The sequence below is a fragment of the Antechinus flavipes genome, chromosome 2 (assembly GCF_016432865.1).
Source record: "Antechinus flavipes isolate AdamAnt ecotype Samford, QLD, Australia chromosome 2, AdamAnt_v2, whole genome shotgun sequence".
In the NCBI taxonomy this organism is placed as follows: domain Eukaryota; kingdom Metazoa; phylum Chordata; class Mammalia; order Dasyuromorphia; family Dasyuridae; genus Antechinus; species Antechinus flavipes.
In genome coordinates, this window is record NC_067399.1 from 283048125 (window position 1) to 283069328 (window position 21204).

General features: G+C 31.7%; 1 protein-coding gene across 4 annotated transcripts in view; it reads left to right on the plus strand.

The window, feature by feature from the left end:
* The window catches only part of STRN3 (striatin 3), an 87557-nt gene that overhangs the window by 40702 nt on the left and 25651 nt on the right, over window positions 1-21204 (plus strand). For 2 of the 4 annotated variants that reach the window (XM_051977295.1, XM_051977296.1), the window contains exons 3-7: window positions 267-340; window positions 3884-3965; window positions 8264-8440; window positions 10507-10636; window positions 11740-11881. In XM_051977295.1, coding sequence (XP_051833255.1) covers window positions 267-340; window positions 3884-3965; window positions 8264-8440; window positions 10507-10636; window positions 11740-11881 — 605 coding nt within the window. Of the gene's footprint in view, window positions 1-266; window positions 341-3883; window positions 3966-8263; window positions 8441-10506; window positions 10637-11739; window positions 11882-16761; window positions 16873-21204 lie in introns of all 4 variants that reach the window. The other 2 variants (XM_051977294.1, XM_051977293.1) reach the window with 2 other exon arrangements.

Below are 21204 nucleotides of genomic sequence, written 5' to 3' on the forward strand. Positions count from 1 at the left end.
GAACCTAAGTTCAAATCTCAGTTATCCTTGAGGAAGAAAAACGCTTTTTTTCATCTATAAAATGAGGATTCAATTTTATAGTAATTATTTACTATTCAATTAGTAATTTAATTCAAGGAGTTGCTCTTGGGACAATGCAGTATAATTCAATGTAGTATAATTCTTAAAGAACTATATAGTTGTAATTATTAATTAAGTACCTATTTGAAAGCCTGAAATGTTTTGGTGAGTTTCAGTTTTCATCAGTTTATTTTTATTTTTTTCAGGGCAAAATACCACAAATTAAAATATGGCACAGAATTGAACCAAGGTGACTTGAAAATGCCAACTTTTGAATCAGGTAAATATATTTATACATGCATTTACACACACAAACATAGCATCTACCCCTACTACCTTTTGTGATTTATTTTTTTAAGTGATTTTTTTTTTTTTAGCTAATGTATTTAGTGTCTATATTTTGCTTTGATATGATTGGTGAAACAACAGTTTTGAGCCTTCATTCCTTTCTTCCTTGCTCCCTTTCTTCTTCCTTCCCTCCTAGAAATGTAGTGAAACTGAAAAATTGTTAAGTATTCCTCCTCTTAACAACCCTGCTCCAAGTTATGGAGTAATTTATATTTTATTTAGAACTTGGAGAGATGAGTGCTTAATATTTTACCTATAATTTTGTCCCACCCTCACAAATATTTACAAGTTTGCATTTAGAATATTCAACATCTGGAAAGGTTATGGTGAATTAATTAACTCTGGGAGGTTGGGAATATGACTGGATCTGGTACTTTAGAAGATGTGAACCATATGTTCAGGCCCAGATTTCTTACTGCCTCTAAGTAACCCATTTACTTACTCAGCTGTTCAGCTTAGGAGGAAGTGGTTTAATTTTGGCACCAAGTTTCTGGTATGGCAGGAGAGATTCCAAGAGAAATAGAATCACATCTCTTTATTACAGAAAAGGTACAGGGTAATAATAAATGGAAAGCAGTAGACTTGAAGTCACTGGGTTCAAGTGTCAGCTATTATTAGCCTGTTACATGACTAACTTAACCTCTCATAACACACAATTTATGTCTCCTCTACCTAACTCTTCCTTCCCTGCCAACCCATTTTTCTTTCTTTTTCTTTAAAAGATCATGTCATCTTACAGGTCACATTATAATTTTGCAATGTTTATGCCTTGATGGTAATTAATTTTCAGTGTGTAGGCACTGAATATGATTTCTTTAACGTCTATTTTTTTTTTTTAATATTGAATGTCTGATTTTCTTTTAACCTGATTAGAATTCTGTATTATGTAATTGAGATGATAACTTTAGCTTTTGACTGAGTCAGAACCTTGTGGATTCTTTTTTTTTCCTCATCTGTGAAATGAAGAAATTGGACTGAATTGAATGATCTTTATAATCTCAAAGGTTAAAATTTTTTTTATTTTATATAGAAGTAACTTTGGTTCTCAAGAAAAAAGCACTTTACATACTTTGTCATTTTATCTTTCTAAAATCCTAAAGAGATAGAGGCAAATGTTTTCCTTATGTTATAGATAAGGAAACAGAAAGATTAAGTGATTTTTATATAGCATTACTAAGTTAAGTGGAATAATTGACACTTGAACCTAGTGATTTTAAGTCTGTCTTTTTCCATATTGTATCATCCTACTTCTCTTCCATAGTATATATGATTCATCTTCATCTCTCTCTTTCATTGACTTTCCTTTTACTTCTGTATTTGTTTATAAATACTAATGTATTTATATATAGCCCAGAACTGGAGTTAATTGAAATGTTAACTAATTATTTGGCCCCATCTGCTGGTAAAGTTAAAGCTTGGTTTGGTGAGAAATATGTTCAAAAGGAGTTGGGGCAAGAACCTAAATCTTCTAAATGTGATTTCTAGAAATAGGGAAAATTAAATGATACAAAAAGAATGGAGTAATAGTTAACAATGGAAAGCAGATTTTAGAGTGAGGAAAAAAGTGTTACAAAATAAATGTATCTGTATCCCACAGAGTGAAAACTACTCTACCCTGTTGCAAAATTTTCATTGCTAAAGTTTGTTTTCAATGCTAATGTGCTAAAGTGTTCAATGCTAAAGTTAAAACAATTGTGCAATTTGGTAATTAAAGCAAATATAGAAATCATGTAACACAACATCCTAGTTTTATGGAAAAGGAAACTGAGGCCTAGAAAAGAGGACATATCTTTCTCATAGTTACTTTGTATGACTAGAACTAATTTTCCAATTCCTAATCCATTGATCTTCTACATTTTAATTTCAATATTCTTTCTTTGGTATTCCATCTCTAGTGTTTTAATGGAAATCATTGTGGAAAGTGTTTTATTTGCTGGAGTTTGTGATAGCACCCATCCCCTCCTCCCATTTTTTCTTGAAGGGGCTTGCTTGTCTTTAGAACCTATGTTGAATTTCAATTTTTATAAAATTGGAAGAAAATGTGACAGTGCCTGAAATGAATGTTGGTATTTTTGTTTTTGTTACCTAATAACTAAAAATGTTGAAATAATAAAAAATTTCAGTAGAAACCATGTTTTTAGTACTTATATGGCATTTGTAGGCCATATATTTAGAACACATAGTTAATAGGTATAAAAGCAAAATCGCATTCTGCTTATTGTTGACTATTAAAGAGGTATTCTGCAGAGCAAAATGGCTTTATAAACTATTCAACAAGGCATCCACCCATGAATCTATGTTAAAATCTCGAGATTTCTTGAAAAAAAATGCAACAGAAATAAGTTTGTTAATGATTTGTTTATAAACTTATGGCAAGGTGTGAACTATATGGTCTCCAAAGTTGCCAATGTCAGGAAGCATGTATCAAAAGAATTTTCTATTACAATGAAGTTTACCAAATGCTCTGGTTTGTGATAATGACATGTGGAATGTGCTATGCCTCAGCAAAGCATATAAAATGAGATTTCTTTTGGGTTTGGTTTGCTTAATTATCCACATAGGGAAAACGCTATGTTATATTGTAACTTGGTTATATTGTAATAATTAATTGGTTTTTCATTGAAAGAAAAATTATAGCTTAATCATTCAACAAGTATTTATTGACCACTTCTTATATGCCAGACATTAGTAATGAACAATAAACTGGATTCAGAATTAAGTGGGAGAAAGAAAATAGACTGAATTGCCTTTGGAGTATTGAATTACTCCTAAACATCTTTGAAGTGTTGTGTATGACCCCTAAATATTTTCATTAAAAAGACAAAAAGTTTATTTTTAGTACCATCTTATTTTTAGCCTATCAGTGATGCTATATGTCTGTGAATCAGACATTTAATTTCTGAAAAATTACAATTGTAGGTCACTCAAAAGGGAATGGAGAGACATATGGTTGGCACGAGTAGGATGCAGTGTATTATAGATAAATAAAATTGTGTAGGAAGTGACATGATAATATAAAAAAAATATTATTAGAAATGTGAGTGACCTAGATATCTTACAAACAAGGAATAACCATTGTATAGCTCATGCTGGGGCTCTATGAAATGTCCCCTTTCCTTTGCCTTCCCTCAACACCCACCCTCCTCATTCTCCCCTTGCAGAAATTTCCTGGAGGATGTGAATTAGAGCCTTACAAGATGGTTTATGATTTACTTAGGGGGAATTCTAATTATCGGAGATCATGTATCCTTCAGAGTATCTGAAGCTTCAATAAAGCCCATTTGATTTAAATAAATTAGATTAATTTGTATTTTTAGAAATAGATTCTAATATTTATAAAAACTTTTCCTAAGTATTTGTTTTGCTTTTGCCTTTTTCCCCTTAAGGTTTTGATTATGCACTATAAACAGCAACTTTGCAGACAATTTTTAGCAGTTTGGGTGACAGCTATTAGTAATAAACTTTTCCTTTTCAGAAGAAACCAAAGACACAGAGGTTCCCACAGTACCTCAGAACAGTCAGCTGACCTGGAAACAAGGCAGACAGCTATTAAGACAGTGAGTAAAGTAATATGCTTAAATGATATCAAGTAATCTTTGTTATACAAATTGGACTCCTGATATAACAGAACTCATGAGATTTTTCAGGCAGATGATAAAACGTGAGTTTGTTTATTTACTACTTCTCTAGTAGGCTTGGAATAGGGAAGAAGTTGTTTGGTTGTTGGGATATGGGAAATGGTGTATTTTATTCCCTTGAATTTGTAAATTTGTTGTTTTTTAAAATTGAAGAATAATTTTTAACAATTCATATTTGTTCTTGTGAGGGATCTTTCATGAAAACTAGCTCCTCAACCTGCAATTGATGGGTTAGCAGGAAAGCTTTATTAACCCTATTAGTATTTGCACTATTGACAATAAAGCGTTATTGCTTGGGCAAGAAGAAGGAAAAGAGGAACAGTGGGACAAAACCAAAAAACAATTTCCTAGCTTGGAGCTTCCCTTTATTACTTGAATATGCCACATTTTGCATTGTCCTGCCAGGTACTAACTCCTGATTTGACTCGAGATAATCATTCCTTAAATCACTGTATAAAAATTCAATTTAAATACAAATATTTTCAGAATAATTCTTTTGCATTGCATAGAACAAAAGTACTGATCTAAATAAATAGTGTAACTTTCTTTAATGGCACAAACTAGCCTAAGAACTGTTTAAGATGTACCGAGATTCAACAAAATGAGCTTAATTCAAATATATGAGCAGTTTTTGAAGTATGTCAAAATGGTATGATACCATTCTACTTTTCTGGAGAACCAGAACCATAGTCTTATTTTATTTTATTTTATTTTTTCATAAACATCCTTTTAGAGAATGTTGGTTTACTCTCTCTTAATCTTACTTTAACCAGCCTCAGTTTCCTTATCTGTAAAATGGGCATAAGTATCTGTAATACTTACCTAATATGGTTATTTTGAGAATCAAATTAGATAGTAAATGTAAAGAGTTTTGCAAACTTAATTGATATGTGACTATCAGCTGTTACTAGAAAATCTGCTTACTATTCCTCTGATTCTGACTGCTTGTGTAGTTTATATGACTAGATGTTATCTTCAGAGGTATATAGTCCAGCAGTTAAGTAGAGAAGAAAGATGCATATACATTGAGGGAATAAAAAACACAAGTGTTTTGAGTAATAAGCTTAAATTGAACAATGGAATCTAGAAGTTCAGTTGTCATAACCAGAAAGTCTCAGTCCAAGAAAGGCATAAATAGCTACAGATAAAGCTTTATCTTAGGTCCTTTTTATCTTCCTTTTACAAAGCAGTAACCATTTGTAAACTAGGACCAGTATTAAAGGTTTCCTTAATGAATAAAACTACAAATTGTGGATGGAGGGGCAAGTTGGAATGGTGGTTTTTTTTTTTTTTTTTTAATCAATAGAATTCCCTAACATTGAGTTCATTTTATGATCTGCTGTTCAGTATTTGCTTGGAACAGTTTATATTTTAAAAGCTAGGACTTGTCTGTGCTTGAGAAGATAATATATGTTAGAGCATATTAATCTTTTTTTAAAAAGTTAAATATTTTCTTGGTAGAAGGTAAAAAAATTAACATTAATTTTTCAAAATTTTGAGTTCTAAATTCTTCTTCCTGCCCTGCCTCCATCCCATACAATTGCAAGCACTAGATGAATTATACATGTAAAATCATGTAAAACATATTTTCATGTTATTCATATTATGAAGGAAAACCCCAATAGAAACAAGTTCCATTTTACTCAGTTTTATCAATTCTCTCTTTGGAGGTGGATAGCATTTTTCAGCATGGATCCTTTGGAATTAATTTTATTTTGTTTCCTTTTTTTAGGTAAGGGTGGGGGGAGCTGAGGCAATTGGGGTCAAGGGACTTGCCCAGGGTCACACAGCTAGGAAGTGTTAAGTGTCTGAGACTAGATTTGAACTCAGGTCCTGCTGACTTAAGGGCTGGTGCTCTATTCATTGCATCACCTAGCTGCCTCTGGAATTAATTAGCTAAATCTTTCATAATTTATCATTGTTAAATTAATACTGTTGCTGTGTTCATATAGATGTTGCCAGGTTTTTTTGAAACTACCCTACCCCCAGCTACCACATCATTTCACTGTAGTAATCTGTCACAATTATATACCACAACTACTTCAGCCATTCTTCAGGTGACAGATACTCTTTCATTCAATTCTTTGACAGCATTCTCCCACAAAAAGCTGCTATAAATATTTTTTTGCATATAGGTGCTTTCCCTTTTTCTTTCATATTGTTGGGATACAGACTTTGTAATGATATTGCAGGGTCAAAGGGTATGCAGTTCTATAGCCCTTTGGACATAGTTCCAAATTGTTTGCCAGAATGATTGGATTAGTTCAGAACTCAATGATGCAAATTTTCCCCATCATTTTCCTTTCCTGTCATGTTAGCCAATCTAATAGATTTGGAATGGTACCTCATTATTATTATTATTTTAATCTATAGTGATTTACAGCTTTTTTTGAAGTGACTCTTAATGATTTTGATTTCTTCTCAATGAGTATTAAGTGCCTGATTATGTTAGGCACTGGGGATACAAATATAGTACCTGGACCAGTCTCTAAAAGATCTCTTACTCTAATAGGGGAAACAACAAAGACTTGGTAAAAGGCACATAATAAATGCACCTTCTATTTCATATACACAATAAATATAGAGAGTAAGTACAAATTCTTGACTAGATGGTATTTGGAAAGGAGGGCACTATATGTATAAAGATATGTATATATGCTTGCAGGAAGAGAGCTATTTTTGTAAAGCAAAGGTGTGAGAAAGGAATACATTCCAGTTCTGGGACATATTCAACCCTTTGATGATGATGCATTGTATGAGGAACAAAAGCCAGTTTTGATTGGACTGAGATGTGTTCATAGAGGATTAATGTCCTTTGAGACTGGAAGGGTAGGTGGACAACAGGTTGTGAAAGACTTTAGAAACTAACACGTTTATCTTATCCTGTTCCAAATATTTTTGAAGATGACCGTTGTTGTTTTTTTTAAATATAGAAGTTCCTATTCAATATGACTTGTGATTAGTAAGCAGAATCTTTTTGACTTGGAATTGATAAAGTAGCTTGATCTATATTTGGCATTGACATCTTTGTAGAAAAATTCTAAGCTTACCAGAAACAGAAAATGGCATATTTTGCCTTTTGCTTAAAATTCTGATTCTCTAAGTATTTTGCTAATTAGTTATTTTGTGTTTAAATTTGGTGAGTAGTTTGTATAGTTTCTTATCCTTGAATTTGTAAAGAAACATTTTCACTTAACCTCAATTCTCAGATAGCTTAAAACCTACGATTTTGTAATTTTTTTACTTCTTTGGTCATGGCTTCATCTATTTATTTAAATGCATGTATTTTTATACACACATATATATATATTTTTCCATTTGCAAAAAGTCCTGTACTGCTTAATGTTTTAATCTGTGGAATTGAAGGGAACTATATTGATCTGACACCTTACAATTTTAATTATTTTAAGGCATTAAAAGGAACCAAATTTCAGAACAAAGAATAATTAGATCAGCAGCACATCACTTGACTCTGAGCTACCTATAAAGGAAGGAGCTTAGTTAATACATTTCTTTTAATGAGAATTTTTTTGTAATGAGATTTTATTTGTATATTTAATGTTACCACATTTTTTTGAAAATCTCTTTTTGGGGCAGAGTTGGGTGGCTAGAACAATGGATAGAGCACCTGCCGGGAGTCAGGAAGGACGCGAGTTCAAATTTAGCCTCAGATACTTGACACTTACTAGTTGTGTAACCCTGGGCAAGTCACTTCACCTTCAGTTGTTTTTCAGAAAAACAGAAAGTTTTTCTTTTTGTCCTACCTAATCATCATTGCAGATGCCATCCAATTAAAAAAATTTTTTTTTCATATCACAAAAGTAAATAAACTATTCCTGCCGAGACACGTGTCTTACAAAAACATTTCTGGCTTTTTATTTCTGGGCTTCTGAACAATTGGGGCTCCTCCCCACTAGTCTTACATAAGGAAATCTCTGTGAATTGTGTATATTTACAAATGTATTTATGCTCTTAGGTTCTTATAACTTGCCCAGGGAGAACAGGGCAAAAATAACAAAATGTGAAAAGGAACAATTTTGTTACTCAGTTAGAAAACATTTACCAAATTACCTGGTAGTATATTGGGCATTGTGAAGACTACAAAGTTGGAAGTTCTTTCCTTCAAGCCAAAGAATAGTCATTTATCTATTTTGACATATGTTCTATCTGATCTTGGTGATTCATGTTTTTCAGGATTCACTGTCTTTCCCCAACAGGTATCTTCAGGAAGTAGGTTACACAGACACAATATTAGATGTACGGTCTCAGAGAGTAAGATCATTGCTTGGACTTTCTGGTTCAGAACCAAATGGCTCAGTAGAGACAAAGAATTTAGAGCAGATTCTGAATGGAGGAGAATCTCCATCTAAGCAAAAAGGACAAGAAATCAAAAGGTATGATACATGTTTCTAATAATTACACTCATGAACATATGATAAATAAAAATTTGTTAACAGCTTATGGGACACTCAAATCCTATATTCTATATTTCTTCGAAACAGTCCATTAGAAATTAATACACTAATTTTTAATTCTTAATCATTATAGCACCATAATCAGAAGGAGCCTTGCTGTGTATAGGAAAACATTTGTGCTCTCTAAATTTTATCATTAAGTAATTAAAAAATACATGATATTATATCAGTGATATGAGAAAAAATGTTAAAACACACTTTTTTAAAAAAGAACGTTATAGTAGTAGAGGAAAGAAATATAAGTATAAAACATTTATGGTAATGATGAGGTTTAGATTTAGGGAACCAAAATGAAATTAGAGTTTCTGGTGGTCAAGAAGTTAAATGATAAAGTCTAGTGTGATAGATTCAGGGTTCAGAGAACCAAATGGAGAGGTTTGGCTCCCCTGCAATCCCTTGGGATTTGGCACAAGCTAGGAAGTTTTGGGGACTCCCTTGTAGTGGCATGGAGGTTCTATGTAAAAGAGTTTACCAACCTGAAAACCTAGATTGATAAAAGGGTTTATTATGGGGATTGGAAGTAAAGTTAGAAATCCTGACAGAGGCACAAAGTCTCATTAGGGAAATAGATGAGGGTAAAGAGAGGATGGTACTGGAAAGAGTATTCCAGTAGACAGATGCCTTTAGCATGCCAACCATGGAGCTTGGCATGTTTGGAACCTCTGCAAAGAAAGGGTTTTCGTTTGACTCTTTTTATAATTAGGGATTTAGCTGAAGGGGGCCTATGGGTGGAGTCCCAAGTTGGCTCCTAGATGGGTTTCCTATTGAGTTAGAATTTGAATGGAATTTTGTGAGTTTCTGGACTGAGCTGACCCCACCCAGATAACTAGGGTGAAACTGTTCCTGGGGGACAGAGTCCCTCACTGAGACAGAGTTAAAGGAGATTTTCTCCTTCAAGGATTTACAGAGTTTCAGGGTTCCCTCTTTAATAACATAAAAATCCGAGGAAAAGTACAAAGTGTCAAGAGAAATTTAAGGAGTGAAAGAGTAATTCTAATTGGGAAGAAGATATATTCTGGTTACTTTTTTCTCTAAATGTAGGCAGCCTAGTCATTAAAATTATTTGAAATTTGAAACTTATTCTCTTGAACTTAGACTAAATCTTAGTGCAAATGATTTTTACAAATCCTAAAAACAAAGTTTAAAATCTCTTAATAAACTTGCCTTATCTCTTCCCTCTTAGTGGAGGGAGAAAATGCTTCCTCCAGTATTTTGGCAACTTAATATCAACATAATTGGTTTCTTTTGTAAACCTATGCATTGTGATTCATGTAGTTAAAATCAGCATTTAGAAGGTCCATAGACTTCTCCAGGTTGCCAGTGGTAGTCGGGGTATAAAAATATGGTGCTTAGGTAAAATATGGTGCTAACTTACACTTTGAGATTTTAAAAACCTTTATCTTTTGACAAATGTAGTTGGAAATAATGATAATTTTGAATTTCAGAATGTTTTTAAGGAAATTAATTTGGGTTACTTTCAAGGGTATATGGTTATAATCTAAACAACATTTAATGAATAGATAAAATTGTTAATTTTAAATGCACTCTTACTGAGATTTAGTTTTCAATAGATTAAGCATTTCCTTTTTTTGTAGTTAAAACTTTTTTAGCTAATCTACAAGCTCATGTAGATGTCCATACTAAAACAAATTCCAAATCAGTTGGGCATGAATAAACAGAAACAAGCTTTCACTGTATCTACTTCTTCATTGACAATTTGGTTTAAATTACAGAAACAGACATGAGTTGCTTGAAAGTTAGCATAAAACTCTGCTAACTATTTCTATAGTTATATGATTCATTTATATGAATATTAAGAGTGTGATACAACAAAAGAAAATCAAACCTATTTTGTTAAAAATTCCAGTCTTAAATAACGTATCAGGTTAAATAACCATTAATTTATCTTAGAACTAAATTGTATTAATAGATTAATAGAGAGTGCTTAATTTCATTAAAATCAGTGAATTCTTTTTTTTTTCTAGAAACTCTGGCGATGTTCTTGAAACATTCAATTTCCTAGAAAATGCAGATGATAGTGATGAAGAAGAGGAAAGTGATATGATTGAAGATCTCACAGATGGAAAAGAAAAGCATCGGATGAATAAACACAAAGTAGAGGCTTACTTTTATGTGCTTAAAAACTAGGACACATTTGTATGCATGTATTTCAGATATTTTTATAGTGCTCTTATTCATGTATTTAATCACATAATTATATCAGTGGCTCTTAGATATCCTGCTTTAGTTCACTTTTTGTTTTTTTTTTTTTCATCAGAATTGTCCAACAGTCATTTTCATTTCTAATTTTTTTGTGTGTAATAGGAAGTATGTTTATTGCTCAGCTACTGTACCACCTAACTGGATTTCATAGTGTAGGAGAATATATTCTGCTCTTGGTCAGGATTAGTCCTACTTGTCTTACTTAGTATGTTTATCTGCAACTAAAAATGGAGTATTGAAAAGCATTTGTCTAGTTTGGTAAATAACCTATGAATTTTTCTTAATGCTTGATTATGTGAATGGGAAGCCCAAGCTATATCTTAGCACTAAGACTCTCCTTTTTTATCTTGAGCAAATCTATTGCTCCCTCCTCCCCCTGCTAGAATTTACATGAATTTAAAAAAAAAAAAGAGTGTTGGGCTACATAATATTTGAGGTCTCTTTCAGCTCAAAAAGTCCTGAGATCTTTGTTAATTATTGGACCTTTTAATTAGTCCCAAAAAATCGAACTTACAAGAGAAGTCTCAAATTTTAGAGTAAGATGAAATTATGGAGGGAAAGTAGCAATGATCATTTGTGGCAGTTTTCAAGGGTCACAGATGAATATGTTTGTATGTAGTGTAGTTGAGAGAGCATACTCAATGAGAGAGACTGACTGACTTACTGATTGACTCTCTGACTGTGTGTGTGGGTGTGAGAGAGAGAGAGAGAGAGAGTGTGTGTTTTACCTCAACTAAGAGGATTTCCCTGCTTTAAAGAACTTAACAGTTTAAATACAATATGGAGCTTGTGTTCCACCTAGGAAATTTGCGTATTATGGAGCTAGTGTTAAAAATTTAGAATTGTCATTCTGTAGTCAACAAGCATTAACTTTCTGTGTGCTGGAAACTGTAATACAATATACATTTCAAACTAAGTGTTTGAAAATATTAAAATATACTATCTCTTAAAAATTTAGTCATAAGGAAATTTTGTGGCTCTTTATCCATTTGCAGATTGGTAATGAAGGCTTAGCAGCTGACCTTACTGATGACCCAGATACTGAGGAAGCCCTGAAAGAATTTGATTTTTTAGTTACAGCTGAAGATGGAGAAGGCGCTGGAGAAGCACGGAGCTCAGGGGATGGCACAGAATGGGGTAAGAAGATAAGATAAAAGCAAATAATATTTGAAGGCGGGGAGTAGTCTGATAGATGTATATATTGGGGAAAAAAAACTTTTAAGAGATTGAGTGCGTTTATCTGAATGTGTGGTTGAAGTTAAAAAATGGATATCAAAGGACCAGCGATGAAAAATTTCAAGAAAATATATGTTGAAGTGTTATCTTATTCAAAACCTTTTCTTAAATCTTCTCATTTTGATCAACTTGGGAAGTAAATTTGTTAACTTTTTTTATGTTTCATTTTGATCTGGTCGTTTGTCCTTTCAGATATTGAAAGCAGGTGAAGTTACCAAATCTGATTTTAGGTTTCTGTTGGTCAAGAATTAATGCTATTTTTTTTATCAAGATATTTGATTTTTTAAAATACTGTAATAAAAAACTTGACATATAACAATCATGATAAAATATAATGGTCTGATTATAAGTCACAATATGCTCTACTTTGTAATTTTACTTGATATATGGTAAACTAAATCTTTAGACATTAGATTTAGTATCCTTTTTGTTGCTTATATTAAATATTTGTTTCTATAAAGTATTTTGGCTTGATGGAGAAGCACTATGGTATAATGGAAAGTGGTACTGTACTTGCAACAAGCATTTGAACCCAGGTCTCCTGAGTACAACATTTAATACATATGTGATTCTGAACAAGTCACTTACCCTCAGCAAACTCATTTTGGGATAATTATTTGTGCCACCTGTCTCACAGAGCTGTTGTGAGGAAAGTGTATTGTAAACCATGAAGTACTATATAAATGTGAGTTGCTATCATTATCTTACTTTTATGCCAGAATGTAAGAATTTGATTACAAAAGTTTTAGAAGAAAACTTAATCAGTACTTAATATGTCATTAGACATTATTAACTCTTTAAAAGAGTGAGCAATTTTTTGTAGTTCATTTTTAAAGTTGCCTTTATGATTATTTGTAAATCATTATATAAAGGGCTTCTTCATTTCTCACAGAAAAACAATAATGTTACAGCAAATGAAATGAAATAGCATAAATTATATACTATATATAAGTATAAGTGGACAGTGTATCCATGAGATCTCTATTTATCCCACAGTTCTTTAAACACAGACTTCCATACAATTAATTGACTCAAATTATCTATACAAGTGGAGAGGAATAAAGACACAATTCAAAAGCATGAGGATAAAATGATAACAGAAATACAACATACTCTTTCCAAAGAATAGACAGCATCATTACTTAAATAGCCAAATAGCATTTTAGGCCAAGTTGCATGTTATGAACTCTTTGCATACAGAAAATCTTTTGGCCAAGGGTGTGGAAGATGCAGTCTCTATTACATGTAAGAGTGACCTTTCAGCAGAGGAATTAGAACAATTGTAATAACCAGTAAGAACTTGAACAATTATTTCTGTTTACTTCTCAATAATTGAAAATTTAATTTCATTAGTGCTTAATAACTTAGGTATCATCTCAATTATTTTTTCCTTTTCAGGAAGCACTTTTAAAATAGTATCTATTTTACACTTGGGATTATTTGGAGGGGAAAAGTTTTTATAGAGCAAATTTGTTTTCCTAATTTAGTTTCTATACCAAAGAAGAAAGCATACTTCACAAATATAGTATGTTCCTATCTTTCTAAATTATATTTAAGAGAAAGTGTCCAGAAATATTGTAAATATTTATTAATTTTATTTTATATTATTAAGTTACTTTTTGTGTGGGTCCGACAATATTTGTGTAACTTTACTTTTATTTTAAATTGATTTAACAAAATTGTTTATTTCTAAGTAGACAGTTTTAGTTTCTCATAGTACTAGCTATAAAAGTGCTGAATTATATATAGCAATAAATATTATTAGTTATATTATAATAGTAATGATAATGATAATAGCTGGCATATATTACTTTAAGGTTTACAAAACATTTTATATATATTTTCTAATGAATTATATTGCCTCATATAGAGACACTTGTATTGTTGAACGTAATTTCATTTTATTCTCACATTTATTTATTTATGCAAGCTAGTAGTCCAATTATAAAATTTGACAAAATTCAGTTTGGGACCTTTAAAAAAAATGATTGTTTTCTCTTACCTAGCTATTTTATTACTACATTTTAATTTTATATATTTTTCCTCCTAATTAAATATATAGCATTACTTAATTTTAAAGTTTTTTATATTTTCTCCTATCTAACTATGTAACCCTGCAAATGCCTGCTGTTGCATTTCCGATTTTTATTATTTCTTTAAAGGAATTATAATTTCAAGTGCTTTATTTTTCCTTCTCCCCAACCTGCCAAAACTTCTTTTGAGCTGATAGAAACATTGTTCTAAAGGTCTAATTGGTACCTGGATGTATATATTTAGATTTCATAGATAATAGTTTGAAATTTTTCATGTTTCAAGAAAACAAAATGAATCATTGATTTAGGCCATGTCTAAAAAGTCTTTGATATTTATTCTACCTTTGCAGTCAGAAATGCCCATATTAAAATTCCATGTGTTTAGTTGCGTTGAATTTTCATGGGTGTAACTTTTGTGCACATTCCATAATCATGTTTGCCTTAAAAAAAAAAAAAGAAAAAAAGTAAAAATGGCCTGAAGTGGTACAACCTCATTTCTTGATTTTTTTTCTTCCCCCTAGATTTTTTAAAAAAGGATTAACAGTGTAGAAGATTATGATGCCTCTTCCTTTGTGCTCTTATCTATTTCTTATAAGCAATATCAATCAGCAGTTACTTACCAGGCAAGTTTCAGGATGTTGTCTGTGCACATATGCATTCACCAACATGTTCCTTATATTGCAATAAGTTTAACTTTGAATTTTTGAGAAAGTAGGTTATTTTGCAAATGATGGTTTATTTTCCCCCTTCAGCTTATTCTTATATATTGCCTTTTGCTTATTCACTCCCTTTTGCTGCTTTAGTTTGAGCTACTCACAGCTTTTTTTTTCTTTCTGCAAAGAATCTATCTTAATTGGTAAAATGTCTCATTAATTTTTTCTACTTCATATAATTTCTGATGAAGATTATGCCACTTCTGTTAAAACAATCCCATTTGGTTTCTATTGTGGATATGTATGTAATTTTTTTTTTTAATGTGATATCCAAACTCTTGTTTGAGGTTATCCTCCTGTCACACTGCTCTTAAGTGATTTCTTTTTTAGATAGAATCTTTTGCTTTGTTAAAGCTGATTGGATTCTTTGTACTGTATTCATCAAGAAACTTCATATCAGATCACCTGTCAATTCAGTTTTTACTTTAGATTAGTCATGTTAAATATACTTGATGCCTTTGGCAAATGTAAGAGAATTTAACTTTTTTAGAATACATTTGAGGCAGTGATAGAACACATGCACATATGGTTACTCAGATATTATGTCCACAAGGAGAAAAATTACCTTAAAAACTATCTGAGACTCAATTCAAGTTTATTTTTCAAATTCTTAAGTTTATCACCTCCCAGTCAAGACATGCTCAGGTAGTTTTGTTTTTTTTATTTTTTAAATATCAGTTGCATCTCTAAAAAGAAAACTGGATGTTTTGTATATAGATCTAAATTGTCCAATCTTTTTTATCCTTTTTATCTAGAATAGCTAAAATAATCATCACTACACAAATTTATATTTACAACTTTTTGATAACTTTGAAGGGAAACCTTCATAATAAATTGTTTAAAAAATTCTGTTGTATATTTTTTTATTGCTTGAATTTTAAAAATTTAACAAGTACTTATTCCCTAAAAGTTATCTACCTTTTCAGTACTATAATGTATTTTGATATAATTTGGTTTTCTTTTTTTGGTACAGGCTATAATGATATAAACTCACAATTATGATTCCATTGCAGGATATTTTGTCAAACTTTGTAATAACTGGGCTGTTTAAAATCAACCAGCAATCCTTTCCCCTCCCTTCTGCCCTTCCAACATCAGCAGTATTCTAGTTATGTATAAACAGACTTATTATTTTCTTTACCACTTCGCTCCCCCTAAAATGTTTCTTCCACATTTACTTAACAGTAACTTTTTTCCAGGCACAAGTTTTAGCTAATACAAATATGGATTTGTGGATGACCAATTAAAGGTGCTGAAATTTCGTCTTTAGTAAATGCACAGCAGTGTTTATTTTCACATCTCCCTGCATTTCACTGGTCTCACTCCCCAAAAGTGTGATTTTAAAATATTCAACAGTAGAATCTTGAGGTTTTTTTTTTTTTTTTTGGCTAACTTTAGTGGTAGACCTATGGAAGAAGGTAATGAGATGTTGAACTATTTTGGGTTTGTGTGAATGTTTTTATATTATTTAAGAGGCTTTACTTTGGAACTATATATTTATTATATTGGCCATGATAATCTCATTTGTAGAGTTGCCTCTGCATGCAGAGTAAGAGGGAGAGAGGGTGCATGATTACTTTCATCAACAAAATGGCACTGACATATACTTAGCTTGCACTTTCATGGTTAGTACGCATGAAATTCATTTATTTGCTTATGATGCTGGCTGAATAATTTTTTTATTAACACCTTTCTAAAGATGCAGTAATCTATTTTGGGTACTTATATTTTATTTCTAGTTTTGGTTTATTGGTGCTTTGACAGCAGCAGTATTCAGAAAATAACTTCCCAAATTTTTATTCATAAAATTAAATCAAATTCTAAATGTCAAAATATTTTAAAATTTGGAAAACTAACATAGGATTTCATGCTTGAATTGTGAATAACAAGGCAAAGACTGCACCTTTAAATATTTTGAGTATAACTTAATAGTACATTTTGATGATGATTAAATAAATCTATATAACATTTGATTGCCAAAAGCTTGCATTGCCAACTGCTGATTTTTTTTCTTTTAATAATATGCTGCATGTAGACAAAGATGACCTGTCCCCAACTGCTGAGGTTTGGGATGTAGACCAGGGACTAATAAGTAAACTGAAGGAACAGTACAAGAAGGAACGAAAGGGGAAGAAAGGGGTCAAGAGTAAGTGCAGATATTCTGACTATTATAATGTAAATTTCATATTAAATATAGAGGAAAACATTTTCAAGTTATGGTGTGTGTGTGTGTGTGTGTGTGTGTGTGTGTGTGTGTGTGTGTGTGAACATTTACCATTTTTCACAATGGGGCAACCAACTTTAAACTTTGTCTGTTGTACATCATCTCAAGTTCATATGAACAAAATTTAGTCTATCATTAGTAAAATGGAGGAACATTGAAAGCACATCTAATTGGATGGGGATAAAGGGAAAAAATATTTTCTAAATCTTAAACATTGTATGAGATTTGTCAGGAAATAAGGATGTTAGCAATCAACAAGAAAGGGAGAAAAAGAGAACCAGGTTTGTCCTACACAACCTGTGTAATTGGTTACTAAACTCCAGTCCCCTTTCCCTTCAGCCTTAACTGTTATTATCTTTTGTTTCCTGTAGATATAAAAATATCAGGAGCAAAATGATACTTTCCAGTATTTCTCCTGCCTAAGTTACAAAAGAAAAAAGCTATCTGGCTAGTGTTCACAATACAAAACCTTAAGAGCTTATCATATGTAAAAGTTCAGTGGTGATGTTTATCTTGAAACTTTTAATATAAATCAGCTTTAAATCTAAAATAGCTATTTTAATACTGTTTTTAGTGGCCATCGACTCCTATTAAGTTATTTCTGACTTTTTCAAAAAGAAAAATAAAAGTTGGTGAGAAAAGTAAAGGGACACAATTTTTCAAATTGATAGTTTTTATAACACATTTGATTCACTAGATAGGTCAGGTTATGAAGTGGTAGGTGTAAGAGTTGAAGAATGAGAGTTTCACTCTGGAAATATTTTTTAGAGGGTAGGGTTAGATGTTAGTAGCTTAACATTATTGAAATTTGACTTTTTGCATTTTTCTTGCTGTAGATTTAAGTTGTTGCTATGTGCTAGCCTCAGTTATTGCATGCTGATTTAAGAAACTTAAAAATTAGAACTAAGCAATTCTATAAGAAGTTTCAACTTATATAGTAAAATGCTTATTTTATTTTAAAACAGTGCTGGGCTGGTGCTGTATTAAGGCTCTAACATCACTTATTTATAATTTGTGCATGTTGAGTGTTTAAGTGGTTTTTTTGCATGATTAGTTATTTTAATGAAATTAGGATTAGTTTGGAAAAACTAAGCTTTAAGAGACATACTTTCTTTGACCTTTTGGACTTATATGTAGAGATTTTTAGCTGAAAAATATCTGTTGCAGTGTTCTCAAAATGTGATATCACTATTCTCAATGTTAAGTGACATCACATTTCTTTCTTGTCCTATTTAACTTGATATTTACATTACCTACATGACTATATATAGATACCTTTATTAAAATTTGAAAATTGGAAAGCAAAAGAAAGTGGTTTTGATTTAATTAAGTATAGTTATTAGCATAATTTGTTATTGAGTTTTGTATAAAATTTAAATCATCTTGATCTTTCTCCCAGTTTTCCTTTTGCCCTCTGTGTTTCTTCTTATTCTTAGCTTTGGACAAAAATAGAAGTATTCTATGTCAGCTTGATGATTATTAGGCCAAATCCTTCTAGAATCCTTTCTTTTAGTATATTGGTGTATAATTCAACAAGTACAAAATAAAGTTATTGAATTAATAATTATAACTCCTGTTTATATTTTAAAATATATCATTTAAGAATATATTTTAATAAATGTCTTTTTTAAAGTTACCTTTTGAATTCACAAGATAATCTTAAATTCTTTATTATGAAGATACTTTTATCATTGACTATTAAACATACTTGTGAAATTTTCCAAGTATACCCTAGATTATGGGTCTTCAGTGGTTCAGAATTCAGGTAAATGAAACATATTTCTCCATCTAGATATTCTTAACGTTCTGCGACCAAGTCACACTGTCCAAAGCCATGGGTACAGTCTTTTATCTTCTTTATGGAATTTCTGTAATTATGCATTAATTTTGCTTCTCAGTGTTATCAGCTCATTTTTCAGAATTAGTCATGTCATCCACATAGGGTCTTTTTATAGTGGATATTTTGCAGTCTGATTAAAATGCTCAGATTTTACAGGCTTATCCAGAATTCTTCTCACAGTGATTTTCATATAGGTTTAATTTTTAAAAGTGAATTTCATAAATAAAATTATCTTGTCCATAATATTCATTCTTTATATTGTTTTGTCCAAGGAAGGCAGTTTTTCTTCATCCATAGCAGTAAAGAATTGATCTCACTGTTCCTTCAGTTGAACAATAATGTATAGCTGCCAGTTGCCTTGGGAAAACTGTTTTTTGAGGCTTAATTAGGTTGCTTCCATGGTATTTTCAGTTCTTAGTATTAGTTTTCATTTTCTCCTGCTTTTTCTTTTTAGCTTCGGTGCAACAGATCCTGTTTATTTATGTGGGCTTGAATTATTCTTAAAACTCATGACATTACCATTCTCTTTAACAATCATGGAAGTTTGGTCCATAAAAACTGCGGCTTGTGTTTCCTGTTAAGGAAACAATGAAATACATGTGCATAGTATTAAATCCACCACTTAATGGATGGAGACTGAGCTAAAGGTTGGGAAACCAGTTCAATTTGATTTCATCTTATCAAGTCTGATATTATTTTTATTTATTTATTTATTATTATTATTATTTTTTTAAGGTTTGTTTGTTTGTTTTTTGTTTTGTTTTTTTGTACTTTTTATTGACAGAACCCATGCCAGGGTAATTTTTTACAGCATTATCCCTTGCACTCACTTCTGTTCTGAATTTTTCCCCTCCCTCCTTCCACCCCCTCCCCCAGATGGCAAGCAGTCCTTTATATATTGAATAGGTTACATATCCTAGATACAATATATGTGTGCAGAACCGAACAGTTCTCTTGTTGCACAGGGAGAATTAGATTCAGAAGGTAAAAATAACCTGAGAAGAAAAACAGAAATGCAAGCAGTTTATATTCATTTCCCAGTGTTCTTTCTTTGGGTGTAGCTGCTTCTGTCCATCCTTGATCAATTGAAACTGAATTAGCTCTCTATCGAAGAGATCCACTTCCATCAGAATATATCCTCAAACAGTATCGTTGTTGAGATATATATATAATGATCTCCTGGTTCTGCTCATTTCACTTAGCATCAGTTCATGTAAGTCTCGCCAGTCCTCTCTGTATTCATCCTGCTGGTCATTCCTTACAGAACAATAATATTCCATAACGTTCATATACCACAATTTACTCAACCATTCTCCAAATGATGGGCATCCATTCATTTTCCAGCTTCTAGCCACTACAAACAGGGCTGCCACAAACATTTTGGCACATACAGGTCCCTTTCCTTTCTTTAGTATCTCTTTGGGGTATAAGCCCAATAGAAACACTGCTGGATCAAAGGGTATGCACAGTTTGATAACTTTTTGAGCATAGTTCCAAATTGCTCTCCAGAATGGCTGGATGTGTTCACAAGTCCACCAACAATGTATCAGTGTCCCTGTTTTCCCACATCCCCTCCAACATTCCACATTATCTTTCCCTGTCACTCTACCCAATCTGACAGGTGTGTAGTGGTATCTCAGAGTTGTCTTAATTTGCATTTCTTTGATTAATAATGTTTTGGAGCATCTTTTCATATGGCTATAAATAATTTTAATTTCTTCATCTGAGAATTGTCTGTTCATATCCTTTGACCATTTATCAATTGGAGAATGGCTTGATTTCTTATAAATTAGAGTCAGTTCTCTATATATTTTGGAAATGAGGCCTTTATCAGAACCTTTGAGTGTAAAAATGCTTTCCCAGTTTATTGTTTCCCTTCTAATCTTGTCTGCATTTGTTTTGTTTGTACAAAAACTTTTCAATTTGATATAATCAAAATTTTCTATTTTGTGGTCAATAGTGATCTCTAGTTCTTCTTTGGTCATAAATTCCTCCCTCTTCCACAGGTCTGAGAGGTAAACTATCCTATCTTCCAATTTATTTAATCTCATTCTTTATGCCTAGGTCATGAACCCATTTTGACCTTATCTTGGTATACAGTGTTAAGTGTGGGTCAATGCCTAGTTTCTGCCATACTAATTTCCAATTTTCCCAGAAATTTTTGTCAAATACTGTGTTCTTATCCCAAAAACTGGGGTCTTTGGGTTTGTGAAACACTAGATTATTAAAGTTATTGGCTGTTTTGTCCTTTGAACTTAACCGATTCCATTGATCAACTAATTTATTTCCTAGCCAATACCAGATGGTTTTAGTAACTGCTGAAGTCTGATATTATATCAGAATATATAAACAGAAACTTGTCCCCAGTTATTAGCATGCCATGATAATTTTTTTTAAGGCTAATGTCTCAATAG